The following is a 19,071-nucleotide window of genomic DNA, read 5'->3' as shown; positions in this document are numbered from 1 at the left end:
ACGAGGAACAGGGCCTGGTGAGAGAGAGAGGAGAATTTATTTAAAAACAATTGCTACAGCGTGCTGGAAGTGCCAGCACGGTACTTGTTTAGTGTTCATCAACGTCTGTTTTGTCTGTCTGTTTGTTTGGCCAACGTGCCCTTTATTTTCAGTGTTGTGTGTTTTGTTTAAATCTTTTGTTTGTTTATTATTTAATAAAACGATGGACACCATAGTGTCTCAGATTCACTGCCATTACGTGTTTTGGTTTCTGTGTTCTTCCAGGTCTGATGTCACCGCTTTAGTTATCCTAGTCACAGAAGCCAGTCGTTTTGTGCATTTCTCAAATGATCTATCTATATATCTCTTAAAACACCATCTTTGTATATATTAAAACAGGTTTAGATATTCCCACGTAGACTTGATTAAAACGTCAAAAACAGTGTTTGTACCCACTTCCCCATAACATTTATTTAAATAAATAAATAAATAAATAAATAAATAAATATTTTGAAAGGAAATAAAGGAAATAAACATTTGGCAAGTAGTGCTCGACTTTAAATAAAATGTATTTATAAAAAAAACTTAAACGTACATTTACACTTCAATAAATAGACAACAAATGTAATTTTTTTAAACAGAAAAATAACATCTGCAATACACTTCGAATAAATATGATGTCAAACGTCACATTTTTAAACAAAAAAATATAGTCTGCAATATCTGTTTTCCTTTCTTAAAAAGATACAAATGGCATCTGTGAAATCTTGGATAAATCTCCACAGAATCTTGCCTTTAAGTTCTAAAATCCGCGTGTGTGGAGAAAGGCTCAAAATGGCAAACGCTAACTTATTTCACGGCTAACTTATTTCCAGTGACAAAGGTATAAATAGGGGTCGAAGCGACGTAATATATTCCTTCGTTTCGGTTATTGCAAAAGAACCCAGAAATGACAGTTCAAAATGGGCTAAACTGTGTTTTAAATAGAATTTACACATTTTAACCCACTAAAGCCCGGATAACTCATCTGGAGAGGCAGAAATGAGCCGTGTTGACTAAGTGTCTTGACTATATTATATTATCATTATTAGATGGATAAAATCAAATATACATAATGAAAAAGATAACTTAATTAACTTATTATACGATGAATACAAATAATTGTACATAATGAAATAGCCAGTATTGAGCTATAATTTAATCCTCAGGGAGGTCAGAAACGATAATGCAGACCCTAAATACTCTCCCTTCTTCTCAGTACTCTCCCTCTGTTCCTGGGCTGTTCAGGAAGGAACCTATACTCTTTGCATTTATTTTCCTTACAGTATTTTACATTACTCTCACCTCCCCTGTTCCTCATACTGTTATCAAGTAGAAGCTGCACTACAGTAGCTGTCTGTACATGGTCTGGTTTCGATGTTGTGCATTTAGTTACTATGGCAACGGGGTCAAACAAATGCCGCTTTCATGATTGGTGAATTCCTCATACTGTACAATGACATTTCTTCTTTTTTTTTTTATTAAATTTGCCATAGGCAATTATATTTTACCCCATTTTCTCCCAAATTTGAAATGCCCAATTCGTAAGCCTGGTTCACTGTTGCAACCCCAGCGTAGACTCGGGAGAGATGAAAACAAACACATGCATCCTTTGAAATGTGTGCCGTCAGCCATCTGCTTTTTTTCACTCTGCAGCCCCATGCAGCTTTTTTTCACTCTACAGCCCATCATGCAGCTACAGAGTAGCCATCATGTAGCTCAGAGCTACAGTATTGGAGGACCACTCAGCTCTGGGCTGCCTGCAGGCATACCTGCAAGCGCCCAGCCAGTCTACAAGGGTCGCTGGTGAGTGGTAAGCTGAGGACACCTTGGCCAACCAAAGCCCTCCCCACTCCGGGCAGCACTCAGCCAGTTGTCCGCTGCCCACTGGGAACTTCCATCCAGGGCCAGCAGTGGAATAGCCAGGACTCAAACTGGCGACCTCCAGGTTATAGGGCACATCCTGCACTCCACGCGGAGTGCCTTAACCGGATGCCCCAACAATGACATTTCTACATACTACTAATGCACAGTGTGTAGAAAGAAAAACACAAAGCTTTGGTTTTGAAATTTCAGGTTTGCAGTTAACGTTTCTCCCATGTTTAATATTTTGGAATTAGAGGCAGCAAAACAGTCTATGGGAATTACACGGTCATTGTAATTTATGTGTCAACATAAGTCTTAAAGGTTTACAAAACTCAAAAATGTTGCTGATTTTGTCATTCAAGGTTGTTTTTAAAAAATCTATTTTGTAGCTTGTTATTTTTTTTTTGCAACCAACACAGACCATTTAAACGACATGTATCCAACAAAAGTTTATTACATTTTTAAAGAGTGTTTCAATAAGTGAATCGAGTTACAATGTATATTTTTAAAGAGTTCACTCAGTAGCTAGACTAAATGTTAAAATGTTTCAGTTGTTTTCGGGTGATGTTCTTGATGAACTATCAATGACAACACATTTTAGGCAACTTACATCAGTAGAATATAATGTAAATAGAAAATGTGGGTTTTTTTCATTTTTTTTTTTTTTTTTTTATAAAATGGCGGTTTCATGATACTTGGTCACACTGTGTAGTTCAGGCATTAGTTTCTGGCTGTGCTAATGTAACGGAGAGTTAAGTAGGTTAAAAGCTCACCAGAATGAAGCCAAGAACTCAAGGGATACTGTTAGAATGTTTGGGGCAAAACAAGCTGCAGTCTATTCCAATAAATCTTCAGTCATGCCAGAAGAAAGGGCATTGTAGTAATCAGTCTCTAATATTTGAAAAGCTATTAACAGCTTTACAGAACTAAAAATTGATACAAAAATTAAAAAAAAAAAAAAACATACATCAAGATATACATCTAAAACTCTTGTAACACTGTGGCCATGCAATGCAAAAGTCTGCTCGATATTGATCTCTAATTACAAGCTTCTGACCTATGGTAGTAAGAAGAACATTAACTCCAGATGCTGAGCTTTAAACAAGAAGTGGTTGTCAGTGTTACACTGTACTGTATGAATGCATGCCTCACTCTTACTTTTCTGTATGTTCAATCCTGTGCACTTAAAACAGGATACCAGGATATGCTGTTCTGGGCAAACACCCTTCTAGTTGGTTTTAATTTTGCTAAAAGTAACGATTCATAATTTTCTGGTTATAAGAGCTTCATATATCATACTTTTAGAAGAACAGGAGATTATTTGACCAGACATACCATCTTCAAACATACAGTAACTAATCTGTAATTGAATTTAATAATTACTATCATTTTACCAAAGCAATTTACAGTGGGGATTCTTCAGTATTTTTTTTAGTAGCTTCAATTAATATTTTAAGGTTTTTATTTATATTTAATATCACTACACCATCTACATTTACTATGTAAGGTGAAAATTAATTGCATTAGACACCTGTAGACATAGAAATAAGTAAAAGACTTTAGATTGATATGAGGCACTATTGATTGTTAAAGGACATGATCTGTATATAAAGCTATTTTTTGATCTTCGCCTCATATGTGAACCCCCTTTCACAGTCCTAATAGCTGCTTCCAACACACTGATGGTGAACATATCTGTCTCTTTCTAGGTTAGAAGCAGAACATGGTGGTTTTTTAGTTATTGAACAGGGAAACTCTATAGAGCATATAGTTGTAACCCATTTAAAATAAATAATCAACAAAATGATATCTGAACAGTTCATTTTGCTCCTGATTGTCACTTTAGAGAATCAGTTGTTTTGCAACCAAGCAGACACGCTTCCGTCTGACTTTAATGCAAAGATCACATCTATTAAGTTACCTGTTTTAACCACAGGGGTCAAGAATGTTTTCCATAGGGCACCACTCTAATGGCTTGCCATCTCAGCCCACTGAACTGAATAGAGAGGCAGTGGATGGACGCAAACCACTGTCCTCGCTGTTCAAATATGAACATCTTACCATTCAAAGAACAAGCTCTGTAGTGGAAAGGTAAGTACGTGTCGTATGCTGATGTCAGTATTATTAGCTCATCAGCCACTAGGCGCAGGTCCAAAAATAAATTATTGCCACAAGAATAAATAAGAGAAATGAAAAGGTGCATTGGACAAGGAATAAAGTCACAGCAATGCAGATCATATGGGTTTCTGAAAGCTAAAGAAATGCTTAAATGCATCCAGATATTTTATTTAATGGACTAACAAAGCATTAAGACCAATATTACCCAGCAGCTAAGTACCACATATTGTTCAACAGCCTATTATGAATTAACTGTACAAGTAAACACGATTGTGGAATTGTAATTTTAAGGAATAAAAATCCTGGTTTGGGATTACTGTTTCCTTTCCGAATAAACAAACTAGAAAATATGATTAAGATATTCAAATATTAAAGATTAAAGAAGAGTAAGACAAAACAAAAGATCAACAGCTATAAGAAGGTTTTAAAAGACAGGATTTAAGATGTTCTGTGTGTGTATATATATATATAATATATATATATATATAATATATATATATATATATATATATATATATATAATACAAACACACAGCCAAAAAGCAAATAATTCTGTAACACCAACCCATTTTTCTCCAATAATCTATTGCAGTGGCATGCACGATGGTTTTGTGTGCACCACAGGGGCTAGTGTGGGTAGAACTTGTGATTTGAATCTTCAGTGCGGAAGTGCTTGAAATGCTTGCCTACTGCGCCACCTAGCTTGCAAATCGAAACCTGTGAAGTTCAAAGTCAGGCCCCACAATTTGCATATCGGCCTATCACTGTGAGGACATCCTCATTTGTACAGAGGTGTACACAAACACACACGCTCTCCCACACCCAGACTCGCACAATGTGGGATGTTTTGATGTCAGAAAAAAAATCCAGCCCCATTGGCAAAATTCCTTATTGTTAGGCAATAAACGATAGCCCGATTAAATCTGTGTGTGTGATCATATATTCAGTGTCTGCATTCGTGAGTTGTGATGACAAGCTCATGATGACAAGTTCATGATGTCAGAAATAGGGTTTAACCTTGTATAAATTTTGAAGATCTAACTTTCTTTAGAATTAAAGCAGACAAAAGAGCTTTGAGATAAGCTTAACATATAGAGAGGCTTGCTTCTTTGCACAGGGCTTGACTTAATTAAAAGATTTTCTTTTTCTTTTTCTCAAATTATTTGGAACAGATTGAAAAGAAGATCAAGCATTTTTTTCTGCCAGTACAAGTCTTGGAAAGATATCCCTGGATTGTAGTAAATCAAGAGGAGGAAAGAAGCTATAAGCTAAGAGAAGACTCCAGTTTACAGAACATTGTATAGATCCTGTGTCTGTAAGTTTTTTTTCTTCATGTTACTATATATATATTGAAAATGAAAATGAAAAAAGGAAACATTTTTGGGGGATTTACAAAACAAGCTTAAATGATTAAAAAATTATTTATTTCAGGACGTTTCAGACAATAGATCCTCTTCAGCTGTGTATTAAGAAAAGTAAGCAGAATAACAAATTTATTTCACTGTGTTTACTTTTCTTTCTAGTATTCTCGACTTCTTCTCGAAAACAGCTTTTTACAGGACTTTTATTACGCCTTAAAAAAATTCGTAAATTTGGAAAAAACCTTTTGTGTATAAATATATATGTGTGTGTGTGTGTGTGTGTGTGTGTGTGTGTGTGTGTGTGTGTGTGTGTGTGTGTGTGTATGTGTATTCCTAGAGTTTGTTATAATATGTTTGAATGGAATTGTTTTAATAGAGTGAAATCACATTTTTAAAACATGGATCTGAAATGTTATAGAAGTCTTTTTAAATAAACATTTAGAGAAAGAAAGAAAAAGAAAGAAAGAAAGAAAGAAAGAAAGAAAGAAAGAAAGAAAGAGCAAACTCATAATTTAATGCTAATTAGATGATATTGAAGTCCAGAGGAAATTATTTTACATAAATTCAATGTGTATTTGTGGTTCCTTTTCTTCCTTGGTATACTTCAAAATGATCCATACAAATACTCTATAATATAAATAAAAATACTTCCTACTTTACTTTAAAGGGACATTGCAGGTTATACCAGCTGTCTTTAAAATGTGAATTGAGTTTTAAATGTCAAATAACATCATTTATGTCTAAAAGCTGACCAGCATGTCAAAGCAACCCAGAAACACCAGAGGGGAAAGCAAAAACTTATGACAAAATTATTTTTTAAAATTGGAAGTTCTCCAATTCAATAAACTCTGCAGTTTCTAAGTGTGAAAACTGGCATACAGATTAACGACTAGCAGTAAATGCCAAAGGATTTGAATGGGTTTATTAATTTTGACAAAAAATACTAAGTTAAATTAAATTAAATACTAATGTTAATCTCTAGTTTAAAAAAGTATTGATATTTTGGACATAAAGATACATAAATATCAGTGTATCCCCACTTAGACATAAAGAGATAAATAGACAGTCAGGAAGATAGGTACCACTTGTAAATCATAGAAGCACAACAATCTATCTTAATCCTGTATATTAGTAGAGGCAAATATACAGACAGACAGGCTGGCAGGCTGGCCAGCACACAGATGCTAAAAGATAATAGCACTGTGTAAGTTGACAGCATTGCATTACCTTAGCTTAGCCTTGTTTCCATGACAGGACCAGTAAAGCTAGAATCTCATCCTGACTGAATACAAACCTGAAGCAGAAAGCCAAAATGGCAACATACAGGTTTATATTCTTCTAGAATACAAGTAAAATTTGCTGCCAAAACAGTTCAATAGCCAAAGAGCTTGCAGTAAGGAGAAGATGAATGGTGGCCAGTAGTGGAGGGTGCAGTCAGCCACAAGGCTACCGCTGAAAAGCAACATAACCCAATACAGTGCAGTACCTGTACTTTATTATTGCAGCTTCAGCATTAGAATCAAACCCTCCAGCATTACAACTGAACCCTCCAGCATTAAAACTAAAACCTCCAGCATTACAATTGAACCCTCCAGCATTACAACTGAACCCAGATATTTTTTGTCTGGGTGGCAATTTAACCATAGACTAGAATCCTTCATTTTCCAAGAACATTGTCTAAACCAATTAAGGTCCAGCTCTTAATATACATTCCAACTGCTCTACAACATTGTGGACTATTATATATCTGCAGGTTTGAATGCCAGCAACTGTGTGGGTTCGCCAGTGTGTGAAAAAGTAACAACACAATCGGACCTGCTACGGGGGGGTTGGACAAAATAAGTGAGATGAAAAAAAAGCTGACTGTTTTGTACATGCTGTGCTTCGTGCCAAACACAGTAATTTACTACAAATCAAAACCAGCTTTCCTGGCAGATATTACATGTTGAGTTCCTGCCAGGAAAGTAGTTTTTTTTTTACCTGTTTATATGCAGGTAAAGTAGACTTTGCAGAATGGAATTATATGAGGTATTTTTTTCCAGCTCAATGTGAAAGTATTATTTTCGATGGGAGTTGAAAATTGCAAAAAGCAGACAATACGGAAGATGGTGAGAGAGGAGAGGTGTACGATTGCTTTTACATTACACCCCTAAATACTCTATTCCAACCACTAAACACTTTTAAAATAGAGCCACTTCAGGAACTAATTTGTCACCTACTTAACTTATTTATTATACACACAATTAGGGTAATAAAATAAAATAAAAAATGAGATTTAAAAAATTATATATAATATATAATCTCATATGAAGATGCATAAATAAAGAATACTATAGTGCTGTAGTTATTCCACAATGAGGATAGCCAAATAACCCAGATGAGCCTCTGAAGGGTCGAAAGGGCTGTTTACCCAGCTAGACTCATCTGTGAAATAAATGCACTATTCTGTTTATGTAACAAGTATGTAAAAGTATACGTATATAAAAGTAAGTTTAAACCTGAATAAATACAAGATACATTATAAAATACATTATAAAATTATAAAATGCATTATTATACATTATAAAATGAGATCTGGTAAGAAAAATATTCTTTCAGGACCACCATCTATGAAACAGTTATTCTATGCTACATATCTCAATGTATAAATATTACTACATCCCTGTATAAACTTAGACAGATAGATACAGTAGTTAGACAGGTACATAGGTAGCACGTCTTTGAAATACCATCTATTAATGATCTTAATAAAGTCTTTTTCCATCCAGAGTGAGGTTGATACAGTTTGCAATTTTTTCAAAAGCTTCCCCAGGTGTCAATGTTGAGCAAGTGCATGTCACATTATTGAAATAACATTGTGCTAATTAAACAGCATGCCAGGGCTTTCAAGAACAATTATACATAAAGATGAGACCAAGCTTTGATAAGCAGCGATGTATGTTTTTGTCATATTTCATTAATAATCCATTTAAATTCTGGGCATGAAAATTACACACATTAGATGACTGATTACTATTTGCTCCCTTTTTAATATTTATCAGCTAGTACCTACCGGTAATTCTATCCACCAGAACACATTTCCATAAATGTTAAAACATTAGTTTATCACAAATGATTTATCCCAGTGCATGGTCTTAATATGGTGTTAAAGTTCAATAGGACATTTAAAAAGTGTACATTGTAGTCTACTGGCTCTTTTCTATTAAGCTTAATGGGGGGGAGGGGAGGAGAAATTACATTTTGGATCATTGAAACAGGGAGCTTTGTGTACCAAGGTTCTGAAAAAAAACTCTCATAAAAGTAAAAATGTAAAACCACATGGAGTGCTTTGATGGGTTAAACCATGGAAGCATTAATATCCAGCAATGTTTCAACCAACTGAGTAAAATTCTTTGTGTATTATGTGGCTCAACTTTTCTAAATCCCTCGTCAATATCTTTCAGCTCCCAAATCCCATTATCGCTTTAAAAACTTGGAACATCATTGAAATCCTGGTGCTAAAACATGATGGCTTTACCTTGGAGCTATCATATTTTACAGTGCTTGCTCTAAAATGTACAAATGTTTGACTGGAAAGCAGCTCAGGCATATTACAGAGCTTCAGAACAGCTTTCTCACAAAATAATGATGTTTTTATTAAAGACAAAAATAAATAAAATATTTGAACAAAAAACACTGCTAACAGAGCAAAATAAAATAATAAACAAACCAAAGTCACGAACACAAATAATACAGGTCAGGCTAGGAAATCGCCTTCACTGATCCTATATATTATTTTAAATCTCTCTCTCACTCTCCCGTTCCTCCACCAAACACCCACCCGAGTGCAGCGAGCTGCAGGCTTTTATTCACTATGACTGAGGGGTTAACTATCAATTATCTCATTACCCCATGGCCACAATCTACACAAGTTTAATAATTAGTAACTGTCAGAGGACTGTCAACTTCGCTTCTGCCAGAACACATTTAAAACAAACAAAAACAAAACACACTGCGCTTCGCCGTCATACATACAAATACGCAATAAATAAATCATAATACAAACACAAAATAATAAACCTCACAGGGACGGAGGGGTGCCCTGTTCTAAAAGAAATACACATGCAGGGCTTTCCACCACCCAACCACAGTCCTTTATTGGCTCACCTGGTAAAGACACTGCCTTACTGGCCTGTGAGGCACTAGAGCTAGGTAGCTCACTGGCATCTGCTCTCAAGCTCCTGTGTGTAAAAAGGGGATTGGCTTGGCAGTGGGATTGGAGGATGTCCACTGATCTTCAGTTCTGTCATGGGAAATGCTATGGTAAGGAAGCATAATTAGACACTAAACAGATACTGGTAACAGATACATTTTAGATGTCCAATTATAAATACAGGTAGCAGGGGGGAAAAAAAAATTCAGGTTTACTCAAAACTTGTAATGTAATGGCAGTAAAATGTCTATTCAGAGACTAGGGGCAATGTAATGGCACAATGTCTATTCAGAGACTAGGGGGCAATGTAATGGCACAATGTCTATTCAGAGACTAGGGGGCAATGTAATGGCACAATGTCTATTCAGAGACTAGGGGGCAATGTAATGGCATTACAATATATATTCAGAGACTAGGGGCAATGGTAGCACAAAGACAGCTACAATGGTGGGGCTGTCATTTTGATATACTTGCCATAGCAAAACCGTATAACCAATTGTGACGGGGAACTGCCCCGTCTATATGAATATGTTTGGAACTGGCAGGGAGGGGGTTAAATTTCTCCCTGCCAGAAAAACATTTGAGAATGTGGCTGGAGCTCTAATTGAATGATTATTGATTAATTGGGCTCCAGCCACAGGGGACAGAAACCAGGGTAGAGGCCCTGGCTGGAGGTGTTCTTTTGTCTAGGAGTTTGCTTTGTGTTGGAGAGTTTTGTGTTTTAGAAGAAAGGAGTGTCTTGTTTTAAAAGACTTAGAAACTGACAGTTTATTTTGTAAGTTAATTTTGATTATTTGTGTTTGAACCTCTTTCTGTTGGCCCTTGTGCCTGTTTATTTGATTATTTTGTTTAAATAAAGAACTTTATTTTTGCCTTTACATTGTCTTTGAGCCTCAGCCCTCTGTTATCCTGTCACACCAATACATACTGGTTATCGATTGGAGTGCCATTGTACCATATCAGTGCAAGTTTGTTATCAGGTGCAGACTTCTGAGCAGTACTTGTTCAACACCAATAGCATTGCCATTGCTGGCAAAACTGTGAACAACTAAGGGTTCTTCTAAGGTATTTTGATATTGCAGTGGGGGTAGTAACTGAATCATTGTAATCTGCCTAAAAAGTCATATATATGCCAGCTTAGTAACTAAAATAAATAAACAGTTTTAGACCTCATAGGCATGTGTTATCTGTAAAATACTGACCACTGAAAACTGAATTCCTGCCAGTTTGGTGGCATCTCTGTTTCTCTTTGCTTCGTGACAACAGTGTGCCTATAGAAATGATGTATATACCTGCCTGTGATTCAATAGTAGGGTTACCATATGATTCCATGTACACCACTACAATTCAGGCTTTAAAATTTGCATTGTAATTCATTCTGGTATGTTTTATCTGTTTCGGGTACCCTTTACAGCAGGACTACACTTACCAGAATGTATTTGGGTGTGAGTTAAAAAGTCTGGACTGCCCAAACATTCCTAGTGTACATGGAGTGCACACAAACTACACAATGCCTCTCTTAGTCACTGCTCGCTCAGTGGGCAATTCTTTTACCTAATGGTATGGCTACAGGCTTGAAACTCGACTAGACCCGCACCAGGTACTTGTTTAGGTTTTTACAGTACTACTGGTTTCTGTAAAAATGAAGTGTGATAGACGGCACAAAAAAAAAAATTCTGATCTGTGCTAAAGATTGATATGTGCAAGTGTATGAGGGCTCCTGGTTATTTACTGTACTGTATTTCAGCAAGGCTTGTTCTGAAATCCAGGGTTAGCTTGCCTGTGTGTCACTGGTTTGGCTCTGTTAGAAAGATTGAATGTATATAGCTGATCCTTGATTTAGCTACCATCTTGCTTTATACTGCATTGAAATACTCTATCTGTCTCAATTCAGCTATAAACATTGTTGTATCTACTTGTTATTTGTTGAAACATTTGTATGTGAAAAAAACAAGCAGTTATATATGGGAGATGTCTTTACAGTTGATGAGAAAAAACGCCAAATAGTTTTCAAATGAAATTCTAATTCAAAACACAAGATGTGGCAAGGCGCCAAACTTTAAACCTGCATGCTCTCTGCTTTTCAGTATTCATAAGGTATCACATATCTCTTTATAATGGCTTTGATCAGTTCCTTCAAATATTGCCAAAAAAATCATGGACAATCAATCAAACAGGGCTCCTTGTCGATATGTGACAAGAGAAAAAGTTTGTTTACAATCCTACTTATGGTAGTCTGAAGGATAGACCAGGCTTGTGCCAGGGTCCTTCTACAAAGCAAACACTGATGATCTTGCTGATAGACAAACCAAACTAACCCTTGCTTATCTGGACTGGCTTCAGATCCACAGTGTCAGGCATGGGAGGGAAAGACCTTGTGGAATGTATGTCACATTGCAGTTAATAGCACTGTGGAATTCAAGACACATGGTGTCCAGAATGACACGTTCATTGACTTGTGGAAGCAAGGGGTAGGGGCTATACCACCACCAAAGGAGGACAAATAAAGGGATCATGTTGTTGGAAAGTTCCATCAAATGTCACCATACAAGAGGGAATTATTGCAGGTTCTGTCATTTTGGTTTGAATTGTCTGCATTTACTACATAGTACACCTGTGGTCATTAAATAATATTAGGTATTGAAGTAATACTTAAGTAGTATTTATTTACAGTATTTGACTAATACTATTGGATACTTTTCATTACATTTTCTACGAATAGACTGTACTTCTTAGTGGTATTGGGATTGAGGTTGTAACAAATCAGTTATTTAGTAGTGCTGGTATTTTTTCCATTGGTAAAGTTAGGCTATGTAGTGAATAGTTTCTAGATGATTACTTAAGTACTGCAGTATGGATAGAGAACTTTTCTAATTTTATTTCATTTGTTTTGATGCCTAATTTAATTAAAAATGAAAGTTAATAAGATCATGCTGTTTTAATGACCTTAAAATTCTCACCCTTTAGGTCAGTGAAAGTCATTTGCCTTTAGTATCGTGATAAGTACTTCAAGGTGGCGTGTGAATTGGAAAACAGTTTTATATTAAGACAAAACTTGCAGAGTTTGTGCACAAATTTCAGGGCTGAAATCAGAATGAAAGACATTGGGGAAAAAAAAAAAAAATTGGAAATTGAAAATGGAGAATAATTCCCAAAACATAAATAACCATTTCCTCCATCCTAATCAGATTGCAGTGAAAAATCAAGACTTTATAAGTGCAATGTAATTGAAGCAATTGTAGTTCATTTGTGCTAGTAGAGTGTTATGGTTAGCACAGGTCTTAACAGCCGCTTTAAAGCATATTTTTGTGAAAACTGAGTCCTTAACTATACATGTTTAATGCTGTCATCAGAATATAATTGCATCCTAAAATATCATTATGTGGTGATTGATTACTACATTCTTCAATAGCTTAGTATAGATACGGGCTGTATATACAAAGAAATACATGCCTTTAGTAGTTCGAACATTACACAATGCTTGCGGTATGAAATAAAACTTAATGTAGCGCTAAGTTAAAAGGGTCCAAAATACTCCATTTTATACAGAAGCTGTAACACTGCAGCATTTTTTGTAAGGGCCATATACAGATTGGTAAACGTGCACAGTGATTGTAGTTTCCCATGCTTTCGTGCCATTGGCTATACTCTAACCATGGTACAGCGCAGGAAGCTCTACTCAAATGCTGTGTACCAAGGGCGCCACCTTCTTGCCACTGATTTACCAGCCTGTTTTCCAGTGAGCTCCCAGCCAGATGAGAGATGGAGCCAGATCATGCTAATACATTGCAATAAGAGCCCTACTCAAACCTGCACACCCAGCATGCTTTCAAGCCTTGTAATCACTGCTGCTGCTCGGGCTCGAAAGAGCCTTTTCCAAGTCACAACCCAGCTGCTAGGAAGGCACCACAACAAATAGTACTAATAATACTTCAAAAGAAAGCTTTTTTTTTCTTTTTCCTTATGTTTGACTAAGAAGTAAGTACTTGGAGTTTGAGTCAAGAACTTTCAGGGAATCAAAATGGTTTGGTTGCCCCCAATCCTAAGCCTCCATAATATAGGCATGATTTATTTACACAGAAATGTTGTTACTTCTGGGACTCACATTCACCATGCTTTATTTTATTTCAGACTGGAAACTCTTCTGAGATTTTACATTTTTTTGAGAGAGAAGACAGAAATGGCCAAAAACTTTTGCCGCAAAAAAGTAAGTGGCTTGTTTTATTTCTGTTTCATGTTTGACGTTTAGTTTTCGATTGATCACTGCTAATTTATTTATTTTGTATTAATTTGCCTAAAATATAACATAAACATCAGTACTCAAAAAAAATCCTGAAACCTTGAAATGACAGACATATGTTGCACAATGTATGTCTACTACAATGTAAGAATGGTTTTAGCAATTCAAACATGAAAAAGTCAGTACATCATTGTGTGTAGCTAATACTTCAGGAATGTTATGAGAAAATAGTTATTGCAAGAAAAAAAAACACATGTTGTGTGGGCTTTTTTTAAGCACACATAAGGAAAAATTAGATACATGTCTAAAATGTTTAAATTTCGTGCTGTAAATGTAGCTTTTAGCAGCATAACTGTCATTCATATATATATATAAAACTTTATTTTAATGCATTTTAGATTTAGATTTTGTAGGACAGAGGATTCATGCTGTACAGTACAATATGTACAGTATATGTATAATAGTTGTTTTTTCTAATTTTTCAGATTTTAAATTACAAAATGCTGTGTACACGAAGATTGTTCCAACAGTGGACTTTTGCAGTTTTTCTTCTATGTTCTTCTGTGCCATGTCAAGGAAGACCTATTGATGCTGTCAGCAACAAAGTGTAAGTTCTAAGTATTATTGCTTAAAACTTTTTTTTTCTATTTTTTTTATCAAAATAGTACACTAACTGTCTGGTGCCTTTTATCATTCTCTACTCTGTTTGTTTATAATAATTTAATGAGACTTTGTATATTGTTGTACTTCAAACAAATGCAAAACAATGTGAGATTCTCCAGGTTTTGAACTACTACATGACGTTGTATATGCTTGATGTGTATCCATTTGTCTGCAATAATGCTAGAATAGAGCAATCCAGGTGAATTTAGGCATGGGGATCCTTCTTATTTTTGCTTTTAAATTTGCAAAGATTTTTTTCAAATATATTTTAAAAATGACGCTTAAGGTTATAACCTTTGTTTATAAGAATGAACTGGTAAGGGTATAAATTTCTGTTCATGATTCCACATTTGTATTATGCAGAGTTATGATGACAGTTTATTTGCAAGTTGAAAATTGATTTTAAAGCACCCTATTGTGGTTTATTTAAAATAAATAAATAAATAAAACAGCTTGCAAAGATGTAATAAACGTTTTAATATTTGCAATAAATTAAAATACTTTCTAACAGTCATTTTAAAAGTGAGATGTGTGCTAACCTAGCTAGATTTTCTATTTCTTTATAGTCTCAAATGTGATGAAAATAAAAGGGGTGCTAAAACTGGACCAATAAAGGTGTACTTTAAATAACTGTTGTACTGGTTTAATTGCTGCTTGTAGAAAAAACAGTTGTGTACTAATAAAACCTGGTTAGGCTACCATATATCATTTTACAAAGCTATTCAGTGTTTAGGTATCCAAGAAGCAATCTGTAGGATTTGGCATGCTCTTTAATTAGAAAGGAAGGTGAAGTTAATGTTCAGTATTGGAAACTTCTGGGAGTTTTTTTGTCTATGTCACAGTTTAAATGGGGAGAGTTAGAGACTATGTTATAACTGTATCAATTCTATAAAATGTGCACCTGAAAAGCATAAAAAATTGTTCAGAGAGCAAAGCCAAACAATGAAACTACAGCTTCTGGGTCCTGTAATTCTTTCCCTGTAATTGGTAGATTTTCTTTGATTTTGGGCTCTTTTTTCAGTTTATTAAACTTTGTTTCAGCTGTTTCAAGGAGTTAGTTTAACCCTAGATAATGTTTATAATCACTCTTAAAAAAACAGTCCTTCTTAAAAAACATTCCTTGAAATATTGTGAACAAGGTGTATATTTACAAAGTTTAACAATGTTTTGATAAATTTATCTACTGTTGTGATAAATTAAAAACTCTTTTGTATAAATTAATCTAGAGTGTTGTTATCGAATAGTAAAAGTAACCAGAACATTTTTTGAATTTCAAAGTTTTTTTTTTTACTTAAATTAAGTCAATGCAGTAGTAAATATTGACACCCTGTATTCATTTGAATATTATACCTACTTTGCCAAGTCATTTAGAAGTTGCATTACATGGTATTGTTATTTTGTGCTTTTGGTAAAAAAAATATGTCTTTCAAAGATGTTTACTTATTAATAGCTCTGATTTACCAGTGTCATGTTCAAACCAATTCATCTTTTGACTTTTAAATCAACATGACCTTGCTATGTCCTTGTTCCACCTGCCTGTAGAAATCTGAATTAATTCCATTAGTCTTGTACAGATATAAATTATCCTTTTTGTAAATGTATACGAGTTGAACTGTTTTAATAACAGCATCTTAATAACACCCTATTTTTACAGGTAGCCCATTGTATTTAGTGATGCTAATGGGTTAGACAACCACAATAAAAACAGAGAGGATTCATGTTAGATCAGTTCACAGTAAAAAACGCAGAGAGGATTCATGTTAGATCAGTTCACAGTAAAAAAAAAAAAAAAGAAGAAATCCACAGGGAGGATTCATGTTAGATCAGTTTATATAGATCATGTGCTGTCACTCAGGTAAAACATAATGACTTGCATCACAATGGTTAATTTTATGGTGAATCATCTAAAAAAAAATAGTTGTTGTCCCAGGCCTGGGACTTTAAAAAAAAAAAAAAAAAAAAAAGCTAATTTAATATTGTCAAAACACTTTTTCCTTTGAAGTTCTGACAATATTTGTTCACTAATTTCTAAATCTATGACATGAGTTTGTCTGCATTGAAATTGTACTCTAAACTTCAATTTTTTTTTTTTTTTTTCGTTTTGACTGAACGGTGATAAATAATAGTTTGCACAGAACAGGCTTGCTACAGTATTTGCTCAACAGACTTCCCGTACAGGTCATCACATATGCAGTACACAAAAGGTCAGGTATTATTGGAGGCCAACATCTTTTCAAAAATGTATCACCATATATCTGGCTGTCAAAATCAGAAAGAGAAAACGGAGACAGGAAAATAGAAATCAGAAGTGAGAAACGAGCAGCTTCTTAAATATTAACTCCTGCAAATCAAGCCAAAAATGACATCCGTTCATAAGGAGAATTTAACAGCAGGTCTGCCTGGACAAAGATGCAGCTTTATCTCTATGATGGAATCTGACAGTCACTCACAATTCAGCGACAGTCCAGCTCCAAAATGTTACGAGTGACTTGTGTTAGTCAAACGACCCATGTATGTTGCCAAAGAAAATAACAGATTGAGAGACAAAATATCATCAAATGTTGTCTAACAAGTGTAGCCCTTTTCTAGCACCACACCATTTGAATATTCATAGAAGTGTCACATTCGTCTGTCACCGTCACCTAGTGGGGTAGTTTTCAAAAATAATCTTTAACCCAATTAACAGTACAACAGCCGCATATTCGTAATACAAACTTTATCCAGCTGCAGTGAAGTTCTTGAACTTGACTTGAATTCTTGAGTGGTTTCTGGGTAAGTAGTCGTGCAAGATTCATTGAAGGTTAACACAAAGACGGTGAACGTACATGCTAAGATTAATAAACAATGCAGTGACATCAGGATGTGTGTTAAAACAACAAACAGTGGACATTTAAGCTTCTGATGTATATGTGCAGAAGAAAACCATGAGTTTTTGTTTTTGCCTATTTTAAGCAAGTCATATAGGTCATGTGTTTTAATTGTGAGTCTACAGCTATGGCCAAAAGTTTAGCATCACCCTATAGAATTAACAGATTTTGCTTCATAAAGTCAAATAAAACCTGCTGAATAATGTTAGATTGACATAATGAATTACGTACCGCTTTGTAGTTTTTCATATGCTTAATGAAAAATTTACAACAATTGAAAAATGTGGCATTTCCAAATCTAACATATTGTACTACTATTATGGCTTCCTATAGACTTTTGCAATAACATTTTTATTTTATTTTCTGTGATTACATGATGTCAAATAAACATCTAAATTATGTTCATAGTTTTTTTTTTTTTTTTTTTTTTTTTTTTTTTTTTTTTTTTTTTATTATGTCTCAATCCTAAAAGTCTAGTGATGCAAATCATTTGGTTATAACTGTATACAATGTTAAGAAGAATGTTTACAATATATATACATCATTAGGAAATATATCATTTAAATAGGTTTCCTGTATTTTAACTGACCTCAACACATATCTTCATTGGTGACAAGTAATTGAGGTTTTCTTTAAATGGAAATGGTTTACTGGGCAAATCCTGTCAATGTGCGCTTGCTGGATTGAGAGGAGGGCCCTTTCAAAGGACTTGTCCCGGGACACACAATTCCTGGCTGTGGATGTATACATACACAGAAAGTGTACATTTGTGCGTTAGTGAGAAAAAAATATCTCACTTTTGTTTTGTTTTTTTAGGTATAGTGAAACCTAATAAACTATATAGAAATGTAAAATCTCAGTGCTTCAGTATTTAACACAAAGGTGTTAATAAACTATATATAACTGTAAAAACTCAGTGCTTCTGTATTTAACAAAAAGGTGCTAAGGGGTGCTAAACCATACTATGAAAAATTGTACAGGCCTACTTTTACAGTGGCTTGCGAAAGTATTGACCCCCCTTGGCATTTTTCCTATTTTGTTGCCTTACAACCTGGAATTAAAATTGATTTTTTGGGGGTTTGTATCATTTGATTTACACAACATGCCTACCACTTTGAAGATGCAAAATATTTTTTATTGTGAAACAAACAAGAAATAAGACAAAAAAACAGAAAACTTGAGCGTGCATAAGTATTCACCCACCCAAAGTCAATACTTTGTAGAGCCACCTTTTGCAGCAATTACAGCTGCAAGTCTCTGGGGTATGTATCTATAAGCTTGGCACATCTAGCCACTGGGATTTTTGCCCATTCTTCAAGGCAAAACTGCTCCAGCTCCTTCAAGTTGGATGGGTTCCGCTGGTGTACAGCAATCCTTAAGTCATACCACAGATTCTCAATTGGATTGAGGTCTGGGTTTTGACTAGGCCATTCCAAGACATTTAAATGTTTCCCCTTAAACCACTCGAGTGTGGCTTTAACAGTATGCTTAGGGTTATTGTCCTGCTGGAAGGTGAACCTCCTTCCCAGTCTCAAATCTCTGGAAGACTGACACAGGTTTCCCTCAAGAATTTCCCTGTGTTTAGCGCCATCCATCATTCCTTCAATTCTGACCAGTTTCCCAGTCCCTGCCGATGAAAAACATCCCCACAGCATGATGCTGCCACCATGGTGTTCTCGGGGTGATGAGAGGTGTTGGGTTTGTGCCAGACATAGCGTTTTCCTTGATGGCCAAAAAGCTCATTTT

General features: G+C 35.0%; 1 protein-coding gene across 1 annotated transcript in view; it reads left to right on the top strand.

Annotated features, from left to right (window-relative positions):
• The first annotated feature begins 5,022 nt into the window (after positions 1-5,022).
• The window catches only part of LOC121317897 (parathyroid hormone-related protein-like), a 52,022-nt gene continuing 37,973 nt past the window's right edge, over positions 5,023-19,071 (top strand). The window contains exons 1-3 of the mRNA XM_041253990.1: positions 5,023-5,317; positions 13,687-13,762; positions 14,281-14,402. Coding sequence (XP_041109924.1) covers positions 13,736-13,762; positions 14,281-14,402 — 149 coding nt within the window. The 5' untranslated portion in view covers positions 5,023-5,317; positions 13,687-13,735. The remainder of the gene's footprint in view (positions 5,318-13,686; positions 13,763-14,280; positions 14,403-19,071) is intronic.

The sequence above is a fragment of the Polyodon spathula genome, chromosome 7, assembly GCF_017654505.1.
Source record: "Polyodon spathula isolate WHYD16114869_AA chromosome 7, ASM1765450v1, whole genome shotgun sequence".
NCBI classification, from domain to species: domain Eukaryota; kingdom Metazoa; phylum Chordata; class Actinopteri; order Acipenseriformes; family Polyodontidae; genus Polyodon; species Polyodon spathula.
Note: the sequence above shows the minus strand (reverse complement) of the source record. Positions and strands in the feature narration are given on the sequence as shown.